The 26,254-nt window shown below is 41.9% G+C and overlaps 3 protein-coding genes across 5 annotated transcripts; 1 reads left to right on the forward strand and 2 right to left on the reverse strand.

Moving 5' to 3' along the window:
* The first annotated feature begins 5,929 nt into the window (after positions 1-5,929).
* Positions 5,930-8,686, forward strand: LOC133912546 (probable glutathione peroxidase 4). 3 transcript variants are annotated; one of them, XM_062355350.1, is made up of 7 exons: positions 5,930-6,093; positions 6,196-6,272; positions 6,393-6,454; positions 7,558-7,676; positions 8,136-8,303; positions 8,390-8,441; positions 8,477-8,686. In XM_062355350.1, the coding sequence occupies exons 1-6, from the start codon at positions 6,040-6,042 to the stop codon at positions 8,417-8,419; spliced, it is 510 nt and encodes a 169-aa protein (XP_062211334.1). In that variant the 5' UTR covers positions 5,930-6,039; the 3' UTR covers positions 8,420-8,441; positions 8,477-8,686. The 3 variants fall into 3 exon arrangements, with proteins under 3 accessions (XP_062211334.1, XP_062211332.1, XP_062211333.1); XM_062355348.1 differs by having other exon boundaries at positions 8,136-8,269; XM_062355349.1 differs by having other exon boundaries at positions 8,390-8,686.
* A 163-nt stretch (positions 8,687-8,849) lies between these two features.
* Positions 8,850-13,408, reverse strand: LOC133912545 (rhomboid-like protein 19). Its single transcript, XM_062355346.1, has 8 exons — positions 13,088-13,408; positions 12,574-12,698; positions 12,163-12,223; positions 11,429-11,595; positions 10,813-10,924; positions 10,514-10,716; positions 9,922-10,056; positions 8,850-9,404 (listed from the first exon to the last, which is right to left on the reverse strand). Exons 1-8 carry the CDS (start codon positions 13,118-13,120, stop codon positions 9,278-9,280), a joined length of 963 nt encoding a protein of 320 aa, XP_062211330.1. The 5' UTR covers positions 13,121-13,408; the 3' UTR covers positions 8,850-9,277.
* A 1,517-nt stretch (positions 13,409-14,925) lies between these two features.
* Positions 14,926-24,636, reverse strand: LOC133912547 (uncharacterized). Its single transcript, XM_062355351.1, has 14 exons — positions 24,411-24,636; positions 23,654-23,735; positions 22,950-23,053; positions 22,660-22,786; positions 21,428-21,522; positions 20,677-20,800; positions 19,871-19,951; positions 19,128-19,226; positions 18,883-19,038; positions 18,755-18,809; positions 18,602-18,675; positions 18,170-18,214; positions 17,157-17,324; positions 14,926-15,681 (listed from the first exon to the last, which is right to left on the reverse strand). Exons 1-14 carry the CDS (start codon positions 24,446-24,448, stop codon positions 15,205-15,207), a joined length of 1,725 nt encoding a protein of 574 aa, XP_062211335.1. The 5' UTR covers positions 24,449-24,636; the 3' UTR covers positions 14,926-15,204.
* Between the last annotated feature and the right edge of the window lie 1,618 nt (positions 24,637-26,254).

Genomic DNA, 26,254 nt, shown 5'->3' on the forward strand with positions numbered 1-26,254 from the left:
ATCTCACATAATTGAGATACGGATAACAAATTGTAATTAAGAGATTTGACTAACAAGATATTTGAAATAGAATGATCATTTGAGATGGCGATTTTATCTAGGCAAGATATTTGAAATAGAATGATCATTTGAGATGGCGATTTTATCTAGGCCCATTACCTCTCCTTTTCCATTATCGCCAAAAATGATGTTTTCATGAGGTCCTCCATTTGCTTCAAAAGAGGAAAATATACCATTTTCTCCGGTCATGTGATTTGTACATCCACTATCAATGATCCAACTTGATCCACCAGAGGAGTATGCCTACAAAACAAAGTTATACCTTTATTTTAGGTACCCCAATTTGTTTGGGTCCTTTAGCGTTAGTCACAAGCACTTTTGGCACCCACACATTCCTTTTAACAATTCTATCTTTTGTGCGGGGACCAACATAGAGAGCAACCACTTTACCACGGTGGTCTCTCTTGAGCATATATGAGGCATAGAACGAGCATTGAGGAGCATGAGCCTTTGGTTGCCTTGTTTGAGCCGTGTGATCAACTTGCTTGCCTCCTTTGACAAATTTGAGGCATTCCACTCCATTCAATAGCACATGACCATTTGGTTTGCTCGTGTATTGGTCAAATCCAAGACCTCTCTTTAGCTTGTTATCCTTGGCTTGGATGGTCTTGTAAAGTGCATCCTTTGATTTATAGGTTTTGATGCATCCATATTTGACCAAGGTATTTAGCCTCTCATTCTCCTTTTGTAAGGCTTGTAAGGATTCAACATTAGTCGTACAAGCATTTATATCAAAGTTGAAACAACGAGAGCATCCATTTCTAGTAGATGCGCTAGATAGTAAATTAGCTTCATTAGAGTTGGATGAGTCTTTCTTAAGGATATCAATTTGTGTTTCAAGAGTTTTATAATTTTCATCTAAACAAGATAATTTCTCTTGAAGCAAGAAATTGTTACTCTTAAGGTCGGTAATTGAGGAATTGGCTAAATCATAATCATTTGATAATTTCTCAACTTTCTCCTTATCTTTAGCAAAGAGCTCCTCGAGTTCAAGGTTTCTCTCATTTTTAAGGATGAGTAAGTCCTCTTGTCTCTCGAGGGTCTCTTCATGACTATCTATTGTATCCATTAACTTCTTTATTTTAGCCAAGACATTTTTATTCAAACCTTTAAACAAGCTATCACAATCACTATCATATTCACTATCGCTATCTAAAAGCTTGGATTGAGATTTTACCTTATGGCTTTTAGCCATGAAGCACTTTTGGGAGTCGTCGTCATCATCACTCATCAAGAGTGATTTTCTTGGTGTTGGCTCATGGATGGCAATGGTGGCGACTCCTTCATCATCGGAGTCAGAGTTTGAATCCCACTCTTCTCCAATGTGTGCTTGACCCGAATACTTCTTCTTGTATATCTTGTTCTTGTCTTTCTTGTATGGCTTGATCTTATTGTCTTCTTTATCCTTTCCTTTCTTCTTGTTTGGACAATCGGCTATGAAGTGACCAACTTCGCCACATTCATAGCATGCCCTTCTTGATGTTCTCTTCTTGGGCATGTCTCTCTTTTATTTTAAATAGCTTCCCTTTTCTCATGAACTTCTTGAATCTTTTCACAAAGAAGGTCATTTCTTCATCTTCGGAGCTTTCCTCTTCACTTGTACTTGATTCTTGAGCTTGTTTGCTTTTGCTTGCCTTGAATGCAACCTCCTTGTTCTTAGAGGTTGAGCTTTGTTTGGTATGAATCTTCACTTCATTTGCTTCTTCTTCCATGAGCTCATGAGCAAGGATCCTTCCAAGCACATCGCTTGGTATAAACCTCTTGTAGTCCCTTCTCTTTCGGAGGAGTGTCACCAAAGTGGGGTTTCTAGGAGCAAATGCTCTAAGCAATTTCTTTACCACTTTGTGATCATCAATGTCCTCACTCCCGAGTCCTCTTAGCTTGTTCACAAGCACCATCATCCGATCATACATGGCTTGAGGAGTTTCATGATCTTCCATCATAAATCTTCCTAGCTTGCCCTCAAGCAGCTCTATCTTGGATTCTCTTACACTTGTTGTCCCTTCATGAGCAACTTGAAGAGTATCCCAAATTTGCTTGGCTTCTTCAAGTCCATCCACTTTATTGAATTCTTCCGAACTCAAAGCAATAAGCAATACACTTGTGGCTTGAGCATTGCGGTGCATATTTTGTTCTTCACTTGTGGTGAGCTCTTGATCTTCCTTCGGCAACTCAAATTCCGTACAAACAATCTTCCAAATACTAGGATGAAGAGAGATTAAATGCATTTTCATTTTGTGCCTCCAAGTGGCATAATGTGTACCATCGAAAAATGGTGCACGCCCGGAATGCACGGAGATATAGTTGCTTGAAGAATTTAAACGATCATAATTGAAAGGAATTTCACTTCCCTTTCCTTTACCATTATCGTCATCATTCTTCGATGGATTATCTTTAAAACCCCTCGGACTTCCAGATATCGACATTATAATTTCCTCCAAGCGGTGAAGCCTTATAGGAGGTTAGGCTCTGATACCAATTGAAAGTGCCTAGAGGGGGGGAGGTCAATAGGCTTTTCTGAAAATTAAAACTAAAACAGCGGATTAAATCTGTCGGATACTCCAGTGAAGGTCGGATACTCCGGTCTAGTCCGGAGTCTCCTGTCTATACAGGAAATCAAGAACAACTACGAATTAAAGCGGGCAGCTAGAATCTAAAGTTGTAGCTATGTCTACTAGATATCACAGAGCTAAAATAACAATTAATACTAGTAAGATGATCACTAAGGTAATTTATATGAAGAATCACAAATTCACACGATTAAATAAATTGCACAAATAAGAACACGAGAGATTATCCCGGAGTTTGGCCACCTCACAAAGAAGTGCCTACGTCTCCGTTGAGGAGCTCACAAAGAGCTAGATTTTTTCCAACCCTATCCTCTTCTAGCGACCACAAAGATCAAGCTAGAATTTCCTTACTCAATTTGAAGTTGATTACAAACTTCCCGTGGCACTTCACAAAGATTGGGTGCTCTACGGGTGACGCCTTGCTGTCTAGAAGCACAAAGCTTCAAGAGTAAAGATCACATCGAATGCTCGAGGAAGAACTCAATGCTCAAGTGGTTTAAACTCTCTCCAAACCCAAACTCACTAAATTTTACAAACTTTGCACTAGAGGTGGTTGGAGGGACTTTGAATGCTCTTAAAGTGCTCAAGGAGTCTAGAGTTCACCAGCAACAGCAAGCCTTTAATGTCATGGGGTGTGGGAGTGTTTATAGCCCTCTCTCAAAAACTAGCTGTTACTGTTCTGTCAGACCTGACCGGAGTATCCGGCCCCAAATCCAAAAACGGCGTCAGAACGGTCACAGAACGTGTCAGAACTAGCCGTTACAATTCCGTTAAGTTACCGGAGTCTCCGGTGAACACTGGAGTCTCTGGTCCTGATAGGACTTTCGAAAAGACTAAGTCCGGAGACTTGCCGGACCCTCCGGCCTCTCCAGGTACCGGAGTATCCGGTGAACACCGGAGACTCCGGTCTTTTTATCAAAAAGAATAAAAGCTAATTGAGACACCCCTACCGGAGTCTCCCTCGGAAACTCCAGTTAAAACATTTTCTCCTACCGGAGTATCCGGTGAACACCAGAGACTTCGAACTTTTTCAATGAAAATAAAGACTTAACCGATTGACCTCTGGCAGAGTCTCCCTCGGAGACTCCGGCCCAAAAACTCACCAACTACCGGAGTATCCGGTGAACACCGGAGACTCCGGTCTTTTTCAACAAAAATAAATCGGAACCGAGCACCCTCTGCCGGAGTCTACCTCGGAGACTCCGGACTAAATACTGAGTACCGGAGTATCCGGTGAACACCGGAGACTCCGGACTCAGTCTTTTGCAAAACTAACCCGGTGTCCGTGGGTGAGTGTGTCTCTCAACTTGTTGGTTCTAAATGATATCTTGAGCATTGAGACACTAATCAAGCAATCAAATGCAACCCTCTTAATAGAGCGGCTATCCTAGACTCAATTTCGAAAATAAAAGAATTTAAATCATATTGAGTACTCCTAGTTTCTTCTCCTTTCTTTTCGACGGGCATCAAACGTCATATGTCTTCTCAACTTAAGACTTAAACCTTTTCATGACTTAGATAAACATATTAGATCTTTAATCGTTTTGTCATCAATAAGCCAAAACCCATTTAGGGGGTCTAGATGCACTTTCAACTAGCCAGAGGAGGCAGAGTTGACATGAGATTTGACTACCCACACCGCCCCTGCCCTATCGAATAGGGGCGGCCGTGTCCGCCTGGTCGCCCACCTCACCGTGCACGCACTGTAGGCACTTGGGATAGCCTGATCCAGTGGCCCTGGCACGCAGAAGAGTGAAATAGGAGGGGAGGGGTAGCGGCGAGAGCTCCAGAGCAGGGTCGATTTGTGCTATGGCCCTGGCGACATGCGAGTGTCTACGCGTGACTGGGGGACGTGGGAGATCGCGTATCGGCAGCGTATGTGCGCAGCTGGGCGGCGTCCACGAGTGAAAATGAGCGGGGGCGCCCACGCACCGATCTGTTTAGGTTTTCGAGCGAGGAGAGCGAGGCGTTGGCGTGAAAGAGGAGCGTGGTTGGTCGTCGAGGAATGCGGATAAGAAGATCGAGGAGGGCGGAGAGGCACAAGATAACCGCGCGTTACGGAAGGAAAGGTAGCGAGGAGGGCGGAGCGGCGCTGGAGGAGCGCGAGAGCGGGATCAGCAGAAGGGAAAGGGAGCGGGAGAGAAGAGCGGAACAGGTGCGGGGAGCGAAACACACATGAAGAAATGATACAGTACATTATTTTTGAGTAGTAGAGAAAATGTCTCCCTACATTTCCGAATAAAATTGTGAATCTTTTCTATATGTTTTTGTTGTCTATCCAAGCATTCCTTTTCTTTTCTACCATGTATGTGTTTTCGATTCTTGTAATATTCTGCCCTACATGGTGTTCGCTTCTAGTTTTTCATATTAAATCACCACAACCGAGTGACCCATGAATCAGAATGCTACGCATTTCATCAGAAAAAGGTGTCATTTTGGGATGCTACAAGCAAAATTTAAACTTTAGATGCTGAAATTGCCGAGAATATTATGAATGAACACATGAAAACAGTACCAGAATTCTGTCTTGCAGTTACCTTCATATAATCATGGTTTTATAAATATACTACAATAAAAATTAGTGATCAATACATCGAATACTTTTTCAACACGTGATCTTTACAAACGGACTTCAGACTAGGTAACAAATAGATTGCTGAATAACGAGAAGACTCGGGTTAGAGTCTGTCCATGAGGGCATGAGGCCAGCTCCAATGGATTCCTTTAAGGAATCAAAATTCTGTTGTGAAGGGATTTTTTTTCTTTTAACGTTCCAACGATTTTTCTTCACGGTTCACTTCACGACAGGATTTCCAGAGTTATTTCCTTCAAGACGGGATTCTCTCTTCTTTCCCTTCGCGATTCCTCTTAAAATAAAACTGTTGGAGATGAGAGAAAATAGAAATATAAGAACGACAAAAAAAATCAAAAAGAAAACGAAATGAAGAGAATATGGTTGGAGATGATCTGAGTGACAGCGCCTCACCCGCCCGTGCGGAGTCGTGTTTGTATGACTCGCTGGTGTAGTTAAATGGTTATGTGTTTAGCGTGGTTAGGTGTTTAACGTGTGCGTTTGTAATTAAATTTTTTTGATCTTACAACTTTCACTACAGTTCCAATTTCCACATTTACCAGTAAATCGTTATTCCCCATGAGACTTCCAAAAGGCCGGTCACATTTTTCTCGCCAGAGCCGTCGACGGGGGCGGCCCGGCAGCGACAGCCTGTGCCACTGCCGCGCGGGCCCCACACCCGGCGCTCTGATGATCTGATCCCGTTATAAATAAAGGGGAATTTGCACGCGCTGCTCTCCTCTCTTGGAATAAACACGAGAAAAATCGAATCGAGAGACAAAGGATTCGAGAGAGCTCTGCACGGGAGGGAGGCGAAGGCGAAGAGGGCGAGGCGAGATGGGGGCGGCCGAGTCCGTGCCGGAGACCTCCATACACGAATTCACCGTCAAGGTGCGGCGATCCCCCTCGCAGAATCGCATTTCTTTGCGTGGTCCTCCTCTTTTTCTTCCGCTGATTTTTTTTGGGGGGAATTTTTTTCCTTATCCGGCGCAGGACTGCAGCGGCAAGGAGGTGAGCCTGGAGACCTACAAGGGGAAGGTCCTCCTCGTTGTTAACGTCGCCTCCAAATGGTATCTTCTCGTCTCGTCTCGTCTCTTCTTTCCCTGCCAGCTGATACCTTCCTTTTCTTCTTTTCGTTCTTATCTTTGTGCCTGAGATACTGAAACGGTTGGTGTTCTTGATGCCTTCAGCGGGTTCACGGAGACCAATTACACGCAGCTGACGGAGCTATATCAGAAGTACAAGGACAAAGGTACTGGCTTTGCTTCGTTCTGTTCTTGGTCCATCTTGTTTTCTTAGCTATAATAGCATTTCTGTGTCTTAGAGCTATTTTGAAAGGATTAGACTTGAAAAGCTTTAAGAGTAAGGATCAATCTGTCCTAATTCTCCATTGAGGATACGGATTAGTAATTTCAATCTAAGGCCCCGTTTGGTAGAGCTCTGGCTCCGGAATCAGCTCCCAGCGCTGCCAAACGGGCTCGTCGGGGAGTGATTCCGCTCGGGAATCACTTCCCGTTTTGTATAGCGAGGTGGGAGCTGAAAAAACTAGCTTCCACCGGATTCCTGACTGATTCTCCTCGATTTCAATATAATATCCTCTCAGGAATCACTTCCACCACTAGCATACCAAACGATTTTACAAACAGAATCACTTTCACCACAGAATCACTCCTATCCTACTTTCACTACAGAATCACTCTCACTACAGAATCAGAGCTCTACCAAACGGCCTCTAAGCACAATTTAAGGGACCATTTTGATAGTAGTTCTGACTTCTAGGCGCCTTTTGGAGATAAACAAATGGTTTTGAAAGAAAGTAGTGGAAGTACCGTTTTCCAATAGAGATTTGCTTTCATGAGGATTGTTTCCCCAAATTTCTTAAACAAGGCATAGTATTTATCAACAAGCATGGCAATTATCAGCCACCTAAGATTTTCCTGGTCAACAGATAAATCTTTAATCCAGAATTGCACATAGCCGAATTGACAGCCATTTTTATTAGCTCCATTCCTGAAAGTTTATTTTCCATTTATTGCTCGGTTTATGCTGTAGCAATACTTAATATGCCCACTCTTGTGGAAAATTTTTAAAAAAACTGCAAGGAGTCTAAATGACGTTGAGAACGCTAATGACAGCTTGTTACTTATGCATTAAGTACCAAGCTCCATTACACACTTGTATTGAATTTTACTTTGTAGCGAGTTCAGTATATGGGTATCAAACGATTGCCACATACAATGTTACTTACATAATTTGGTTCCGTTTGGGTGTACTATTCAATTGAACTGTTGGACACTCTGCTGTTCTTCTCCAGATATAACAAAAGTTTACTTCATTTACTTCTAAAATTGACAGACTTTGAGGTATTAGCATTCCCTTGCAACCAGTTCTTGCGACAAGAACCAGGAACTGCTGAGCAGATAAAAGACTTTGCTTGCACCAGATTTAAAGCTGAATACCCAGTTTTTCAGAAGGTGAGAACATTTTGTCAGACATACTTGCTTGTTTAAAAGTTTTCTTTTTATCTTTTCTTTTTACTTTTTCTAAGATTTAAAGAATGCTGAATTCTAGTCTCTAATTGTTGGTCTATAGTTCGACATCTATATATTATTCACGCTGATTTAAAGATAGCAACAGCAGTATGAAGAGGTCATGTGGTAAAAATATATCAATTTTTTAACTGAGTTCATATCGAACATGAAGAGGCACCGCTTACTTGGTTTTTGTTTGGCATAATCAGACAACTTTTTTAGTTGCTTTGCACAAGCATATTTAAAGAATAATCTGCATATTTATCTCACTGACTTCCAATACAGCTAATCAGCTGTGGTGAAAATTTACTGGAATGGCATAATTTGGATAGACTTGACTTAAACGTGCAAACTACTTGTTTTTTTCAGAACGATGATAACCTCTTAAGTCTCAATCTGCAGGTGCGTGTAAATGGCACGGATGCTGCACCAGTTTACAAGTTCCTGAAAGCTAGCAAACCTGGTTTGTTTGGATCTAGAATCAAATGGAATTTCACCAAGTTTCTTGTCGACAAAAATGGAAAGGTTATTGAGAGGTACTCGACTGCGACCGCTCCATTGTCGATTGAGGTCCCTCCCTCCCTCCCTCCCCCCCCCCCCCCCTCTCTCTCTCTCTCTGCACATCATTTTCTGATGCTTTGGTTTCAAATTTGCAGAAGGAAATTCAGAAGGCCCTCGAGGAATAGATCTTCATGCCTTCCCCTCCGTCTCCCGCTTGCAGTACTCCTTTGTAATATTTAGACATCCCGCTTGCAGTACTCCTTTGTAATATTTAGACATCCCTGCTTATCTGTAGAATGTAGTAAATTTGTGCAGTGTTTTATGATGCTTTATTGTGCTTTTTTTTTCATTTGTGTAAGTAGAGATTGAGTAGTCACCACTTTATCTATACCGATCTCTTATGGTTTGCCGTTTTTCGCATTGTAGTTTAAGCCAAGGTTTGTTTGAATGCTTATTCTGCTCCAAATTACGCTTGTGGGTTTGCCACGGGCATGTGCGCAATATCATATGGCTCTTCAAGTTTAACACTTGCGGTCAGAATCCTGAACGCCTATGATAAGACGTTCAGGTCGGATCGCACTACAAGCACATACAGAAAATTTTGGCAGACAGCACTTTAGGCAAGATCGCACAAGATACAGAAACATGTGACAGGTAACATTTAGGTCAGATCGCACATGAAGCAAAAGTTGCCTGCCAAGGGCTTGACAACTCGAGAGAAGAAACACCCGGACAAAGACTGCTCGCTGCCTTACAACAATTGGAATTGGTTTGCGCATGCGCGTCGCATTTTCCTTCTCGCATCTCTCTCTTAGCTACACTAATCATGAGCCATGCCTGTGAACTACTCCACTAATCAGCATCTCACTCACACGATGACAGGTGCAGAATAACTACTCGTACTTAGGACCGAGGCTGGCTACAGCGTGGTGAGTGAGCAAAGAATAAAAAGAAAACATATTATGTGATATTCCAGCCCCACAGAGGAATCTCCTGACAGTACAATGCAGGCTGTGAATTCCACCAAACGCTGGAACGAAGGCTCAGACTTTGTCAGAAGCATCCACCTCCTGCAGCAGCAGCTGCTGCTGCTGGGGCATGTCCTCCGTGCTCCCCGCTGCGGCCAGTTTTTCTGCCAATCTTTGCTCCAGTGCCCTCTGGCCCCTCTCTCTGCAACCAATCAACAGCAGTCAGATGAAAATTGAACCCAACATTGTCAGATTGTCAGGGACTCTCAAGCTTAACGGTAGAGCACAGCGTCTTTCAGCCTTGCAGGTCAGTCAGCGAAATAAGCTATGGCTAGGAAAGTGCAGGAATTACGCGTCCATTTTCTCCACAGGAAAAGGCATCACAAACAACCATGCGATGAATTTTGAGTATTTTTCCAAAAAAAATTTTCCTCGAACACGCAGGAAAGCTGCGTGTCATTATATTAAGAAGAAGAAAAGGATAGCGTCCGATTACAAAGCCGTACCAACGGCTAGGTTAGTATTTGGATACATGCGCGCCACTGAAAATATAAACTACCCTGACCGAAAGCTCACAGCCACAAAGACCGCAACCCCCTAGCCCCTCCTAAGTACCATAAGCTAGTATTTTTCCAAACTTGTAAAGACGGTGTTCAATGAAAGCAACAAGTGGCCACCAATATCACTCATGGACTAGCCAGGGAAAAGGAAATTCGCACCTCCTCCTGTTTGCTTCAATGGAGCATGAACCAGGGAACTGTGAGCCATCCAATGTTTGGCCTGTAGCTTCAGATCTTTCGTACCGCCCGCATAGAAGCTTATGGAATATAGAAGCTATTGGGTCCAAAATTGGCCTGCATGTTTGCTATAAATCAGCAAGAGTATATCTAACTGAATATGTATTCAGAAGTCCATAATGTTCTCACGGCAATCTGAAAAAGAAAAGACAATTAAACCAACTGACAAACTTATCCATCCAAAAATAAAAGTTTGGATCTATTTCTTTGGAGCATTGTCTAGCCCTGTAAAGCTGATTCAATAGTGTTTAGCAATAAATACTTTCACAGAACGCATGAACACTTTTTCAGATCCCTAGTGGCTAGAGCTAGGACTCTATAGCATGAAATTGATGGAATCATTTCTGCTAGATGGTTGTTTGATTCCTATAAACTAAGTAGCACCTAGCCTGATGGAGAGCAGGATGGATATGCACCCATTACTCTAGAACTGTTCTTTTGTCATTCTTTTGGTAATCTTTACAATTTTGAAATTATAGTTAAATGATATGCTCAATTTGGGAAAAATCAGTACCTCAGAAATCCAGGGAAGAAGCTTGCGAATGAGAATTCATCACTTGGGTCCCCTTTTAGGCCTACTTCTAGTCTCTTTTGGAAGTAACGCAGGTAAATCCAACTCATATAAATGCCAAATAGTATGATTGGAAGGTATGATATTGATTCCTTCAGGAAGAAGCTTACAGCGACCGAGGAAAATGCAACAATAGACGGAATCCACTGAGTAAACAGGAAAATGAGTGTCAGGAAACCTTTTACAAGAATGAAAAGTGAATGTTGAATTGGGCAAAATCCATGGTAGAAGTGAACAAACACCTTTGCCTTAATCTTCAGCACAAGAAGACTAAGTTCCTGATCAGGTAAAATTTGCTTGATGCCCACCAGGAGTCCCGAAAGAACTCCATAAAACCCAGAAAGAGGTGTATATCTGCAGAGTCAAATAGATGCAATGTCAAGATTCATGGTACATTACAAGTTGAAAAAGTAATTCATTCTGAAATAGAATGAAGATACGATATTAAAAAGAATAAGAAAAACTATACATTGCTGCATATCCCCAACTAACCAACTGACCCTAGTTCCATCATATCAGTTATATATCCTATGAGGAAAAGGGAGAGATAGAATCATAGAATAATCATTTCAGTGTTCGAGTGAGAGAGATAGGCAGCCTATATAAAAGAATACAAGCATCGATAAGGAGAGGAATCGCACATTATGTTGTTAGTTCAATCTGCAGGCCACCTGTGTAGCAACGTTTTTGGGAGCACTCAAGAATATATGGCTCATTTACAGAAAGGCAACATCCAAGGTGCAGAAGCATTGCTTATGTCAACATGAATGCCGATTCATCTTAAAAAATAAAGTGCACCTGCAATACTGAATAAAAAATTTGACTAGTAAAGTAGTATTACAGGAATGTGACACTTACAAGTAGCTCTCCTCCTGTGTTATGTAGTAAAAAACAATAGCAGTTACAAAGACACACACTGAAGTTGAGAGGTTGACAATAAAAATGAACTTCAGTAACTCCTTAGCACCCCATAAAGGCTCCAACGACTTCCCAAACAGAAGAAGACCAAGTATGCTGACAATCACCTGGAAGCACACTATCTCTGTCAGACAAGGTTGCTGTTTCCTAATACAACAAGTGAAGAGTATTGTGATATTGTGGTGTGTTGATACGTACTGGGCGAAGGAGTGTAATGGAACTAGGGATAAATGCTTTCCTAACGAATGAAAGCTCAACACACAACACCGTAACATGATATCAAATTAAAGTAAACATTAAACAACATGCCCATTGGATAGTTCATAAGCGTAGAGGAGACAATACCATGGAAAATGGATTACAATACAATAGCACCTTATCATTTTCTAACATGCTAAGTTCACTTTTTTTATTTCAACGTTAGTCAGCGGAAATGGAAACAAAGTAGAATGGTATATTGATATCCATTGAATCGGGAATGGGTGTATGCACAACTCCAACTCCACTCAGCAAAATCTCTTTCTACTACCATTTGTTAAAGTTCGTTTATTTATCTGTCTGACAATTTAGTTCCATAGGTGTAGAAAAAGACAAAAGTGAATACTAAGGAAATGGAAAAATGATTGTGGCAATCAAACTACATATGGTTTGGAGATACATTCATGCAAACCTACCCCTGGAATGGTTTGCTCAATATAGCCAGCAGTTACCAGGTTCCAAGCAAATGGGATTGTCCTGTATACAAAACACCTTTAATTAGTTGGATCACCTGGAAAATATTGTACTATCAAGAAATGGTACAATAAAGATTGTAGCGAGTTTTACTGTCATACAGTGCATTGCTCTAGTTACATATGGCCGTAGCAACCACATAACATGGGTGTAAATGGGCTTAAATTTACATCAAGATTCCAATTAAACGCAATTGAGCATCAACTATTGCCTACCAAATTATCCAGAACATGTACTGGCATTTCTTATAGTATAGGTGTGACTCATCGTGAATGCAAATTCTAAAATTCTAGTTCCCCCATATAGAGGAAGTTGGCAAGTTGATAAGGTGGGCTTAAGATTTCGGAGGGCACCTGGCTGGTATCAGCGCGAGGTAGCTGGTGGCCAAAGGGAATAGCTGGACCAAAATGTGGCCGAGGAACAAGACGACGGCGAGGCCCTTGCACAGCTTGGTGAACCCTGTGAAGAATCTCCCTCCCTGCATTGGCGAGATCAATCAGACACGCATAAATGCACTAGCTAGTTAAGCAACTCAGTCTGCGTATGTAAGAGAAATATCATCCTGATGCCCAATTGGCAATCTGGGAAACGATAAGCTGGCGATCCCTCCCGTGGTGAGACCAGCGGAATCGATAATAAGGCCGAGGGCACGACCAAGGCCGGCCATGTCGTTCGAAATGACACGCGAGAGGCGAGCGATTCGAACGGACCGCGCGAGCGATCCGGAGGTGGTGGGAGCACGCGCAGATCACCGGACGGGTTCGCGCGCGGGCGCGCATTCACGCACAGGCAGCGAAGAGAGAGAGGGAGATAGAGAGAGAGAGAGAGAGAGAGAGAGAGAGAGAGAGAGTGGCAGTAGAGCCATACCGCTGCGGGAACCGAGGTGGCGGAGGCGCTCATCGTGTCGGCAGCGACCTCCCTTCCCGTGGAACCCGAGGTCCCCGACACACGTCACAGGGCGGCGGGGGCTCGACACTCGGAAGGAGACGCAGCCGGCGACCCGCAGGTCCGGACAGCTGCGATGTTGCCCTCCTGCTCGGCGACGATCTCACAGCAACGGGGACGGGAGCGGGGCGTCCTCCGTCCGTCGCCGGCGAGGGTGACGATCCGAGCCGGGGGTTTTATGCGGAGCGAAGAGAGCGATGGACGGGGTGCGATTCAACTAGGCCGGGTGGGCGTCGGCCGGTCCGCATGGGATTCGGCTGGGTCCAATCCAAATCCAGTACGCGCACAGCTGCTAGTGCGTGCGCTCCTACCGTGCGCGTGCGTGGTTCGAGCCTAACATCCATCCACTGGGCCAACAAAGTTGTATGAGCACCGCGAGCGAGCGAGCGTCACGGGTGAGGTAGCGCGGCGTCGTGACCGGCTGATCGCTGCCGGCGATCGGCCGAACGCGTGCAAGCGGACGGCGGACTCGTAGACAACGCGGAGCTAGCGCACCCTTCACGCCTCGCGCCGCCTGCCGGAGAAGACGTGGAAGCGCTCGAGGGCACCAGCCACTGCCCCGGTGTCTCGCGACGTGTCGGCGAGTAGCTAGACGCTCTACGTACTCTTACCTCGTCGGAGCTAGACGGCGCGCTGCACCGCGAACCATCGGGGCGGTGATCCATCTCATTCCCCTCCGTTACTACCCCGGATACCGCTAGGATGCACGCCTGCAGTACGAGCGCCTTGTCAGTGATGAAAACCCGATCCGATCCGTTTTTTATATTTTTTCTGACCGTTTCGGATTTTTACGACTTGCACGGAAATAAGATAAAAACAATTTTACTGTTTTTCGGATCATATTATCGGTATCTTATTTTTAATCAAAAATTCTCGTTAGGATTTTTATTTTTTTCAATTAAGATTAAACTTCACAAATCACAATACAACCCACAAGCTAAGTCCAAACATCCATTTATCCTAAACTTCATTCATATACTTATTGGCGCAGTCTAAATTGGCTACCGATCTGCCGATATCATCTGAGCTCAGACGTCTCTGTTGTCTCTAACTTTAGTCTTAGTGTGACTGTGTATTGAATCGAGTATTCAAGTTATAATATAGTGGTTATTTTTCATTTAAAACATATATTATTACATGGTCTATATTTGTTGGTGTGAATTAATTATATGTTACGTCGGTTCTTGAAATTATAGTTATATATGTCGGTGTTTCTAATTTAAATTATCGGTCCGACTAATGCTAACGTGTTTCTATTAGGATTCATTTTCAATAGGCTGATATTTCTGAGTTCCTACCATTTTTGTTTTTCTTTTTTAAGAAAATGTAAAAATAAAAACAATTAGCAGTTTTCCCAACCGTTTTATTTCCGTTTTCATCGTGCCTGCAGGCACGGCGTCGTCAGGCCGGCGGACACCAACCCAAATTTTTACAAAAGAATTTAAACGCACATTGCGAAGCGCACCCCTTCACGGAGAAAGTGGTCTTCCAAAAAAATCACGAACACAACTACTCCCTCTAATAAAGAATACTACGTTTTCGACGTGACAAAGTCTTCAATTTCACCACAATTATTTTTCCTATTAGAATATATTTATGAAATTATAACATTATGAAAGTATTTTTAAAAATAAATCTATACATATGATTTTCATATTTCCAAACAAAACTTTTTATTGGTTATTGATAGTCAAAATTTTAAAAGTTTGACCAAACCTGGTTAAAAAGTATCAAGTTTTTTTGTCGGGTGGGGGGGGGGGTTCCCAAATAATCGGCTTTCCAATTATATCACAATACATTAGCAAGAATAAGGGCTTGTAAGTAGTGTTGAGACAATACACAATCAATGGGATCGCTACAATTCTTAGTTCTATATGTACACACGAACATCCTGAAAACGCTCGTACAGTATTTCCTTTCCATTTTACATGTAAAACCAATCAAGCTGGACATCAGCCGAAGGCAACTCTATGACTATTAACAAACTGGAACACGTATTGTCAAGGGAGTCATCGTGTAGTTTTGCTCGTCTCAGTGTCTCAGTCATTGTTCTTGAAGAAGGAACCCCATTTGTGTGTCAATCCATCTATCAGGCCACCGGTCCGGTTCTTTTGAACTACCAGAGTTGCTCTTGTGCCATCCTCTCCATTGACGTTCTGAGTTGATTTCGGGGGTTCTACCGAGGCAGGCTTTCCATTGATCTTTGTTGACGCCTGGGGCTCTGAAGAGCCAGAAGCATTGACAGAAGCCGCCCGATTCACATCTTGGCTATCTGCACTTAGCACTTCAGCTGCTTTTGCTTCACTGTTGCAGACTGATATATGCTCGCCAGGAGCATCAGTGGCACATACCGACACAGAGGATGTATCCGGCTCCACTGTCGCACCAGTTACACCATTGCAATCTTTGACGACATTATTTTCCTTGGATGCATCATCAGATGCAGCCGATTGCGCATTTTTTGTATTTGACTGCTCAAAGTCCCTCAGGGACTCAATAATTGCTTGCATCAGCATCTGCATTTCAGCACAAGAAAAAAGAGATTCAACATTGATAAGCTTAGACCCATAAAGATAAAGCCTAGGAAATAGAAGTACATTCAATATACATTCACATTCATCCTTGTAAACTGTAGCCCCCTAAGATATTGATTTGCATAAAATGCATGAGATATGGAGGGCAGTAAAACAGCAATCAAAGTTTCCCACATTTCGGACAGGTCAGTCAAGCTTATGGTGTTGACATCCCCATTTTAAATTGGAGTGCTCACTTGCACCAATAAAGTCCTTGTCAAGAAGTGTACTATCATAGCTCAATTCAAGATTAGTAAGAACTTACTGTTACCAGGTCAAGTTTGTTCCCTATCTTCCTTTCATCACATTAAACCCGGCTTTCTTACATTCAATTAATCAAAACTAATCTCTATCAAGCTTGTTTCCTATCTTCCTTTCATCACATTAAACCCGGATTTCTTACATTCAATTCATCAAAACTAATCACTATCAGGTCTAAACCTCCCAACGCCTTCTACAACCTATAGTCACCAGAAATCTGGGTTGATCGGGATAAGGAATGGCGTCACAGACGCAGGTCGACCCCTGACAAAAATAGGGTACTAAGGGGTATACCTCATCGAGATGACAATTTGCAATGTGGTGCTTGACCCTGAAGAATCCAGGTCAATGACCCGGGACGAAACATGGGGTTGATGCACATCATCCACACGTGACCAGAACCTCAACCAAATGCATCCCATGCTTCAAAGGACATAAGAAAAGAAGAAAATAAATGGGACTAGATGACAAGTTGGGCTGCTATTTGATGGCCCATCCAGCTCACCAGGCCACCACCACCTTAACTTGCCTTCCCATCTAACCACTGCTTTCTTTCCCCTTCCTGTTCTCTCTCCTTCGACGGCGCAGCACCGCCTCCTCAATCCTTCACTGTCGCATCGCCTCCCCTTGCCCTTGAAGCTGCCAGCACACATTCCATGTTTAATCCTTCGCTGCAGGGCTGCCTCACGTTGTCCCAAAGCCGACGCGCCACACACCCCATTCAACCTCTGTTGTGCCCCCTCTCGACTTCCCCTTCTCCTCCCTTCACCGGAGAACCTCGAGCTGGAGCTCATGAACCTGCAGCAACGGGGCAGCAACCTAGCCAAAAAGGGGACGTCGAACTTGTTCGATCCCGACCCTCAAATTAGGACGGTGTCCCAGGGTCGTGGAACGTGTTGTCGACCCTGACTCCTGTGATCGTTGGGATCGTTATATATATATATAAAACTCGATATCAGGGAGAAGACGTCCCCTTGGCTTTGTCTTTGGAGAGGGGAGTTCCGAATCCTTTAGGGAGGTACTCACACGACCTGCGAGCACCCAAATTCGAGCCCGGATGGGTGACCTCTCAATTGGAGGCTCTACCAACCGAGCTATTGCTCGGTTTGCCAAATTATGACCCTGAAACGTTAGAGAAAATTGAAGGAATAACTTACTCTGTCTTCATCTTCCTCGGTGTAAGGCATATCGGATAAGCTATCAAATGAGTACTCCACATACTCTCCATCATCAGAGGTTGGAGTGAGCAGCCTTCCATTGCGGCCATTGGGAGGAGTAGCAGTAGATACACTAGATGAGGATGGGCCAACGTCACTATCCATTCCCTGTTCAAACAGCAACCGGTACAAATCTGAAGGGTCAAGCTCAATGGGTGCAATCTTCGGTAAGCTTGCTAAGATTAGCATTTCATCCGTACAGATTGAAGCACTTGCACTGAAATTTATCAGCAATATACATGAAACTAAGAGAAAAATATCTACTCTGAGGTAGAGCTAAAGAATGTACTGCACAAAGACTAAGGTATAAAAAGTGAGAGTGCAGCATCTCCTATTCTTTAGTCCAGCAAGGTATCATTTGGTATAGAGCTTGATTGATGCATTCTGATACCATGCAACTGTAGTATAAACATTATCGTTTGCTACAGACTACAGGTATGCCGTAATGACAATGCACAATTGTATCGCTAACCCCTGCACATTCTTGAACCTGATGCACTTGGTATACCAGTGTCCAAATCATATGGGCTAAAATTCTATATTACAGTTGAAATCTCTGATCAAGTGCACCAAATACTCATCATACGATTTATACTTCATACAGTAAAATGACGACAGCTCAAGTGCATGGTCCTCTGAACATATCAAGTTTAGGCCAATCAGAGAAGAATACACAGTACAGATACAGAGGTAAAAATTACAAAGAAAGTGGAACTTTGCTACGGTTAAGACAGGTGATATATTAGGAAAGGTCAGCAAGATATGGAGATTGGTGTTTGGGCATGTTATATCTATACCCAAACTGTGCAATGGCTGTAAGATTACTGAAGGGAGATTTGCTTTCACACCGCTATGAGAAGCCATAGCCAAGCAGAGGACGATCGGGTAGGAAATGGTTACGAAAGAAATAACATTTTATCCTAAAAGAAGTAAAAAATAGCACCAAGAAATACCTCAGTTCTGTCAGTCCTGTCTTCTGTGGTGGCACCAGATGGGACCTGCAAAACAATTTTAATAAGCCAAAACTAAGTTTGCTGCCCCATGAAAGAGATAACAGTACGCTAGGACAAACATAGGCTATCTTTGTTTTCAAATGCTTGACACTTCTAACCAAAAGCTGTATTCACAATATTTGGCACTTTGTAGTTCCCAAGGCATATTTCCCAGATTTTAGCCATCCCCTCCACTTCTCCACCCCATTATCTATTTTTCAGATGTTATTGAGGGGCATTCTGGTCACACTTTATCCAAAGAGTGATTGCCTAGTTATGCACATTTGATTGAAGTATTTGAAAATGGAGGGAATAAATTAGTTGATAATATTTGGATTTGCACAATAGTGCTTATTTAAGAAATCATTAGTGTCAACCAATTGAAACACCAACCTCCATTCTGCTCATGAGCCTTCTAGAACGCAACTGCGCAATGGCACCTTCTGTGGTAGTTGCATGGGCTGTCCCTGAAAAACACACAAGTTCTTGCCATGATTGGCAATTGGCATACCAAATCTATGAGAAGATAAAAGTTTCAAATCATACCTGTAGGTGAATCAGCAAACCTATATTCTATGTCGTGTTGTGTATCCCAATGACCCTATCAGGAGAACCTAAGGTAAGTAAAGCCAACATGATTCAATAAGCTTTTAAGGAGCATTGTTCTGCGCTACCTGACCAAGGCTGCCATGTGGTGTCAGGAAATAATGATCATCAGGGACTTCAGGAGGGTTTAGCACATTATGGAAAAATATCGTGATCGAGTCAAAGTAAAACTGAGGACGTGGTGAATTGTGGTCCCCGTCAAATTTTATGATGTTTTTGTCACCCTGCAGATGCATTTGGAACAACAATATGTTAATAACTTGACATACAAAGGTCATCTGTGTTCCACGTTGGAGGGAAGATGGAAACTTACAACATACGATTCATAGATTTTGTCTGAATGATGGGGAAGTATAAAATCATCCTCAGTTGCATGCCCAAACAAAGCAGGAACAAAACATCGTTTTGCTACCTGCAATGTTACATTTCAGGTAGTAGATACATATTAGCGTGTCATCAAAACAGAGCCAGAGATATGTATACCAATGATGTGTAGCAGCATTATCAAATAAGCTTGAATAGTGTAGTTGACAGCTGGTGAAAGAAAATGCACTTATTTTCTGAAAGAGAAAAGGCTTGCGTAGTTCCCCCGTTGACTTGCCTGCTAATGTTTACTAAGTGTAGTAAGCAGTTGGTGAAAGAAAATGCACTTATGATGCCAACCTAGCAGTCTAGGACTCTACTGTTTAGGAGAACAACAAAAAAAATGGCACGAGAAATCTCTTAGCAGCTCATAGCAACTAACATTATTTGTGAAAGAGCAGAGAACCAAAAACTGTAAACTCAAATACAACAAGTTAAAACAAAAAAAAAGAATAAAGTACAACATACTAAGTACTGACCTAAATAGTCTATGAAACAATGTAGGAAAACTTAAACTGAAATAAAGTATTATTTGAAAAATATTTTTAAATAAAAAACTAAGTAAATTCAATGGTAAAACTGGAAAATTGTCGGTGTAATCTAGCCCATTGAGAGCAGATCACTAAACCTTGCCCAAAACCCAATGCAACATCAACATTTAATACAAGTATATAACTTCAGATGATAATAAACCTGAATGGTATCAAGATCCATGATGTCAAAGTTGGCTTTTCTCTTGACAATCCTTCGCATATGTTGTATTGCAATTTTGACCTAAACAACAAACAGAAGGGCCACGACAAATAAGATGTAATCTACTGTCTGGAAGTTTGCAAAAAAGCTACGCATGGATAAGCATATATATAAAACAAAATAAAATTAATACTACCACCATTCTTTTTTTACTTGTTGCTTAGGTCATCGACACGGTCTTCAACAAGCACGTTTGACCATTACTTTTCATAACTACTTACTAAAAGTTGATAAAAAAATTGATGATATGAAAGTATTTTTCATGACAAATCCACCAGTGTCATTTTCATGTTCCAAATCCTAATAGTTTTGTGTGTAATAGTGGTCAAAGTTTTTAAAGTTTGACTACACACATTCTATAACGACATCTATTTAAGAACAAAGGTAGTCTAAAAGTCAACAGAAACTGATGTACAAATGTAATTACCAAAGCCAGAACTCACGAACTCTGAATCTAAGGAGTAAACAGGATAGTGAACAGTAGCAGGTCATGCATCACTGGAACTAATACTAGTTGATAAAAGGGCATACAAATGGAGTCTGAGATTGTACAGGTCATGCACAGACCCAATTGGAGGTTCAAGTATATATATCATTCATAGAAGTGGTATCATAAGGTGTTTATTTATGTAGGAGATGGATACATGGTAGCACTAACACATACTGAAGCGAAACTACACATTAAATACCATGAGTGCCTGGGCCAAGACAGAACAACCCAGTCCCTATCATCAAATGATGCTTACTGTGAATTTTGGCAGTGGGTATTTGTATGTATCCACTAGCTCCATCATCAAGTCAACCAAGTTGGAGAATGGGCTATCAAGAACCATTCCAGCAATTGATGGATCCTCCGCTCCATACATTAGACTGAAAACCATAAAATTAAGAGTAAAAGGGTGGATAAGGATAAATTAGAGATAATAATGAATTTAAGGATGAATGGCAGGGTTTGTGAGCACGCAAACACACAGGGGGCAGGGCACACAAGCAATATTATGACATATAAATGCATTAAAGGATGATAAATGACAATTACAAAATGTTTAAAAAGAACAAGTTGATCTTTCCACACCACAGACTAAGCTGGCGTGACCCAGCCACAACACATCTACCACCTCCGTTCTTTTTTACTTGATGTTTTTGACTTTTCATGGTCTTCGATATATGACTTTGACCAATGCTTTTTTTAAACTTTACGCTATGATATAATAATAAAAATATAATACGAAAGCATTTCTAACAGCAAATCTAATGATGCAATTTTCATATAACAAATCTATGCAGTTTCAACATATATGTGGTCAAACTTTGGAGAGTTCGACAACGCGGTTTCTAGGAAGTCAAGTAAAGAAGAACGGAAGTAAACTTATATTTCCAATCGCTAATTACTGGATCAATCTTGGAATATCATAAATCCTATTACTGTATTAAACTGAACACTGCTATCCTAATTTACTCATTCATGACATATTCATTAAAACATAAAGAACATACCTTGTGACAGCACCCATTGAGCGACCCCACAAACCAATGCAAGATACATTCCCATCTGTCCGTAGATAATTAACCACAGCCTTCAGATCTTCCCTCTGTAAAACAAAATAGATTACATCGACAGGGTGCTTTTGATAGCAACAAAACCATTCATTTAGGTGCCTCCATGCAAAAGACTGTTTCCTTGGTGAAAATATGTCGCAACTACGACAGCTGATTCAAAACAGAAGAGTGAGTGTTATGATCCTAGGGTCATTAAGAGGATAAACATCCACCGGGAGGATAGCCGGGTGGCGTCGGCTGCTAAGGGAGGGATTAGACTATAGATTAGGGAGACTTTTAGATTAATTCTTCTTTACTTAATTACAAGGATATGCTGGCTGCCCCTTTATACAGAGGGGAAAATACAATTCTAATTCAATTCCAACTCCTACCAAACTAATCTCTAAACAAATCAATTCGAATAACAAATTGCATGGCACAAGAAGCACCATGGCAGCAGAAGGACTTCATCTATTATGTGCAGGAATTACTGTTCGCGCCCCCCAAACAGTACCGCGTTACTGTAGCACGCGATCGGGGAGGTTAGAATAGATTAGTTAGTATATCTATTGGGGAGGTTAGAATAGATTAGTTAGTATATCTATTGGTTTGTTAAGCTCTTATCCTATCTAGAGTTTGTTAGTCAAGTTGTTAGTTAGGCCTATATAAAGCACACGACTGCCATCTTTTGTAATCAAGCAAGAGAATAATTCATCTAAGTCTCCCCAATCTATAATCTAATCCTTCCCCTAGCAGCTGACACCGCCCGGCTATCCTCTCGGTGTTGTTTATCCCAACAGAGGGACAAAGGGAACAAGGGAGGTTTCCATTAGCATACAGCAACATGCTAGACAATCAGATACTCTATATCATTTTAAAAATGCTCTATAGTATAAACAAGGAACGATTCCATTTTAAAAATGCTCTATAGCATTGATTAATCTTTTATGCAATCATTTACATTTCATTGGGACATTAACCACCCATTTGATAGTCATGATGTTATTCCAGATTATTTTACTTCTGAATGAAAACATAAAAAAGTACAAAATTATTTCATAATATTCATTTCTCAAGTTGCCTAACCACATTTTCACTAATGTTAAATGCAAAAATTATACAGGCAAACTGAAGGTTTGGAAAAAGAACAGGTTTTGTCATTATCTTCTATAAGGACAAGAAGAACTCACTTCATTCCAGCCTAATGTGACATGATCTCCTTCAGAGAGTCCAGACCCTGAAAAGTCCAGCGTAAAGACTGTAATGTTTGATGGTAGAAGAATAATAGCGGCTTCACTAGCATCAGCTCTGCATCCACTGGAAAATAAATAATGCAGATCAATTAATGCCAACATAACAGAATAAAATATCAAAACAAATATATGTAAGGACTGAGCTTTATCTTCGTTATAGGTGGAAAGGCATTTTGCCAGAACTGAAAAACCAATGTACAGTAAACAATTAGGTAATATGCGCTTACCTGTTTCCATGACAGTATATGACACAAGGAAGATTTTTTCCTTCAGGGATCACAACAGGTCTGTAGTGACTACACTTCAATTTCTTGCCCTGACCATTCATGACCTGAAAAGAAATACTGCACATATTTAATCATTGAGTCATAGTTAACTGTGGAACCCAACTTTATCCTGAAGCAACTGAATGCCAGCAAGAGAAATACTCAAAGATGTGATGGGCATTATGAGGCGTTTAAATAGCAGATAGAACAATGAAAGTAACTCTCACGTAAATTTCTCATCCACCAATGACCAATATAATGTATATAAATTAAATGGGCACACATTAACTTCCATCTTAAAGGAAATTGGAAAATCACTTTCCACTGAATCAAAACACACAACTCAATCAAAGATCAGTCAACTAATTTACTGAGTATACAAGCAAATAAGAAAATTTTCATATGGATATCTATATCTATACCTACACATCTCTGTACTATTGTAATGTGTGAATTCATACATTTTCTAATCCCCTCAAAAATGTATACAAAATTACTCCTGACCATCTGAAAAGCCACATATAACGTATGAGATCCCAAGTTAGTCTTGCATTTGCAACATCTTTGGTGTTCATCTAACAGATTTTGCTGTTTACGATAGAGGTAAGATGCTCCCAATTTTGAAGTAGAGAACATGGCAAGCATGAATATATAAAACATATAACCTCCAAGTCCTTCCTCTGAAACCATCTTCCCTTCAGCATAAACTTCTGCTCCAATAGATCATCGTTTGGACTGTAGTCAGCTCTGTCGTGCAACAAAGTAGCAGACAGTCAGTGACTCCAATAACAATGAGGAACAAGCATATGACGAGCTCAGCTTATTCACAACTATGCCAGGCTCACATGCATGTTCTTGATGCTAAATGTACATGTAAATGAAATTCTGGTAAGGCTGGACCGAAGGTCAGCAAGTTTGCAATGCTGAGAAATCACAGGTGACAAATTAAGTTGGATCGCTAGACTATTTCAGCCTCACCAAGTTCAACGAACAATTATGAATTGCCTCTCGTTTCTCAGCAATTATCAACAACGAACAAGTAGGCATTCTAATTCAACAACCCACACACGGCGCTCTGAGCGGCACCAAACTCTGACAGCTCCAACGAACCGAATTGCAAGCATCAAACATACACACTACCACTACCAATACCACGCCTAAACCTAAAAACAACCACGACTCCACCTGAATTACGCGGCCGCGAGCACAACCCGCGGACAACCACCAGCGAATCCGATTCGACTGCCGGGGCCGTACAACCCGACCGAGCGAACCAACCCCAAGAGGGTCAGAGCCAGGCCGCATCAGGCCACCAGCCCAACCGGAGTAGCCCCGAGCCGGCGGGGCCCAGATCCGAACCCACACCGACCGAACAGTGGCGGCGCGGCGGAGGCGGGAACGGGGAGGGCACAGGGAGCTCACCTGGGCGGGCGGATGATGAAGTTGACGAGCTGGTCCATCGGCGGGGCCGAATCTCCGCGACGAGAGAGACGGAGCGGGGAGGAGATTGGGGATTGGTGCACGCGGCCGAAGCGAACTTGCTTCCGCTCTGTGGTCGCTTCCGATTCCCCCCGCCTCCTCTTCTCCTCTTCCTCCTCCGGCTTTTTAATTGCTTTGGTCGCGGTGGACACGGGGTGGTGGGGCTGGGGGGCCCTTGCGTTTGCGTGGCTGCCTCCTTCTCCTTTCCCGGACTCGGCAGGCCAGACGGCGACAACGCAGGCTGCCAAAGGAAGGGAATGGCGGTTTTCGCGCCTGGGACCCTCGGTTCTTCCACTTTGACAACGTCGCATTGATCATGCTCCTCTTACAAAAGTGCTGGATTATCGTCATCACTTCAGATCTATTAGTTGGACATGTACTTCCAGTTTTAGAATCAAAACCTGCATTTTAACACTCCAGGCAGAAGTTTTGTTTAGTCATGTACAAAGTACGAGAAAACGAAGTCATATATATTGTGGATTCGCGGTAGCTTTCAAATAGCGTGTGAGAACATTTGATTGCTTAAAAGTACACCTAGCCAACTGTCAGGACATATTTTTGTCATTCTACTCACTTTCATTTTATGCGGTAAATATTAACATAAAAGATGTGATCTAGGTGCACATGACGATATTTGTGCTTATTTATGGCTGTTGGTGTACCAGGTGGTAAGGCTGAATATGTGTTCATTTTGGAATTAACACATTAAGGGCTCTTTTTTTAAAATAGGGAATTTCCAAGTTTTTTTGGAATAGAAAGTTTCTTCCCATGGGCTCGTATGAAAATCAATACATTCTAATTGAGGCTTTTGAGGATTTAGTCGATATTTTTCTCTCTCTAGGATAACATATATTTACCAATATACTACCTCTGAAACAACTAAAGAAAAAATTGCATAGAATCAATAGCCATATATATGTTACATCTTGAGTTTGTAGGCTAAAATAAGATGGTTTATGTTTTTATTTTTACATTAAAATAAAAATAAAATGGATCACTCAAATATCCTTAATGTACTCACAGTTTCAGTTCCACGAATATTTGGAGCTAGGGATACCCAGTTTAAAAAATTTTAGATTTAAAGCTCTGCCAAACAGATATTAAATTGGGAGAGTTAGAGATTTAGAATGAGCAAGTCTTTATCTTAGAGGAGGCTACCCTAGGGATTAGTTGGTGCAATATTTGCCACCATGAGTGTTCAACACTTCCATGTCAGCCCAAGTCAATCTTCATGAATACCTCTATTTTCTGATGGATTGTGCAGGACCTCCTAGCACAGGTGGAACATTGTGGTGGCTAAGGTGGGCCGTGACCCCCTTCGGCCTAACAATTTTTTTTATCTTGTAGTGTATTTTGGGTATAATCTATTATATTTTATTGATTCGGTCCTCTTTAGCTTAGTTAGAGCTTATCTGGCTTCATCGGTCATTTCTAAATTTCGGCACAAGCTTGGCCGCTTCCTCCGAGAATACCCTATATCCTAAGGGAAGCACCAAATTTTGGTAGTGAACTGCCGAACCTTATGAGCAGAGATGAGCAAATAGAAGGGTGGTGCAAAGAAATTAATAGAGTCGACAGACCAAAAGCATGATCCTTTCATCGACGTGAGATGGTGAAAATGCACTAGACCCAAGAATTTATCCTCGATGATTAGTTTCTCAATGACTAATTAAGTTACTGAAAGACTAGTTACATTTTTTTTGCTCCAAATAAGTCAATTGTTTGGAGCTTAGCTGCTACTCTTGCTCTTGTATATTACACACTCTGATTCTACTCCAAGACTTTCT

Source organism: Phragmites australis, chromosome 3 (genome assembly GCF_958298935.1).
Source record: "Phragmites australis chromosome 3, lpPhrAust1.1, whole genome shotgun sequence".
NCBI classification, from domain to species: domain Eukaryota; kingdom Viridiplantae; phylum Streptophyta; class Magnoliopsida; order Poales; family Poaceae; genus Phragmites; species Phragmites australis.

Coding starts and splice junctions, on each gene's coding strand:
- LOC133912546 (XM_062355348.1), top strand. CDS start 6,040: ATGGGGGCGGCCGAGTCCGTGCCGGAGACCTCCATACACGAATTCACC. Junction 6,455..7,557: donor TCAGAAGTACAAGGACAAAG/GTACTGGCTTTG, acceptor TAAAATTGACAG/ACTTTGAGGTATTAGCATTC. Junction 8,270..8,389: donor AATGGAAAGGTTATTGAGAG/GTACTCGACTGC, acceptor TCAAATTTGCAG/AAGGAAATTCAGAAGGCCCT.
- LOC133912545 (XM_062355346.1), bottom strand. CDS start 13,120: ATGAGCGCCTCCGCCACCTCGGTTCCCGCAGCG. Junction 12,699..13,087: donor CCACCTCGGTTCCCGCAGCG/GTATGGCTCTAC, acceptor TCGCCAATGCAG/GGAGGGAGATTCTTCACAGG. Junction 11,596..12,162: donor TTGAGCAAACCATTCCAGGG/GTAGGTTTGCAT, acceptor GTGTGCTTCCAG/GTGATTGTCAGCATACTTGG.
- LOC133912547 (XM_062355351.1), bottom strand. CDS start 24,448: ATGGACCAGCTCGTCAACTTCATCATCCGCCCGCCCAG. Junction 23,736..24,410: donor TTCATCATCCGCCCGCCCAG/GTGAGCTCCCTG, acceptor GTTGCACGACAG/AGCTGACTACAGTCCAAACG. Junction 18,810..18,882: donor CACATGGCAGCCTTGGTCAG/GTAGCGCAGAAC, acceptor TTCTCCTGATAG/GGTCATTGGGATACACAACA.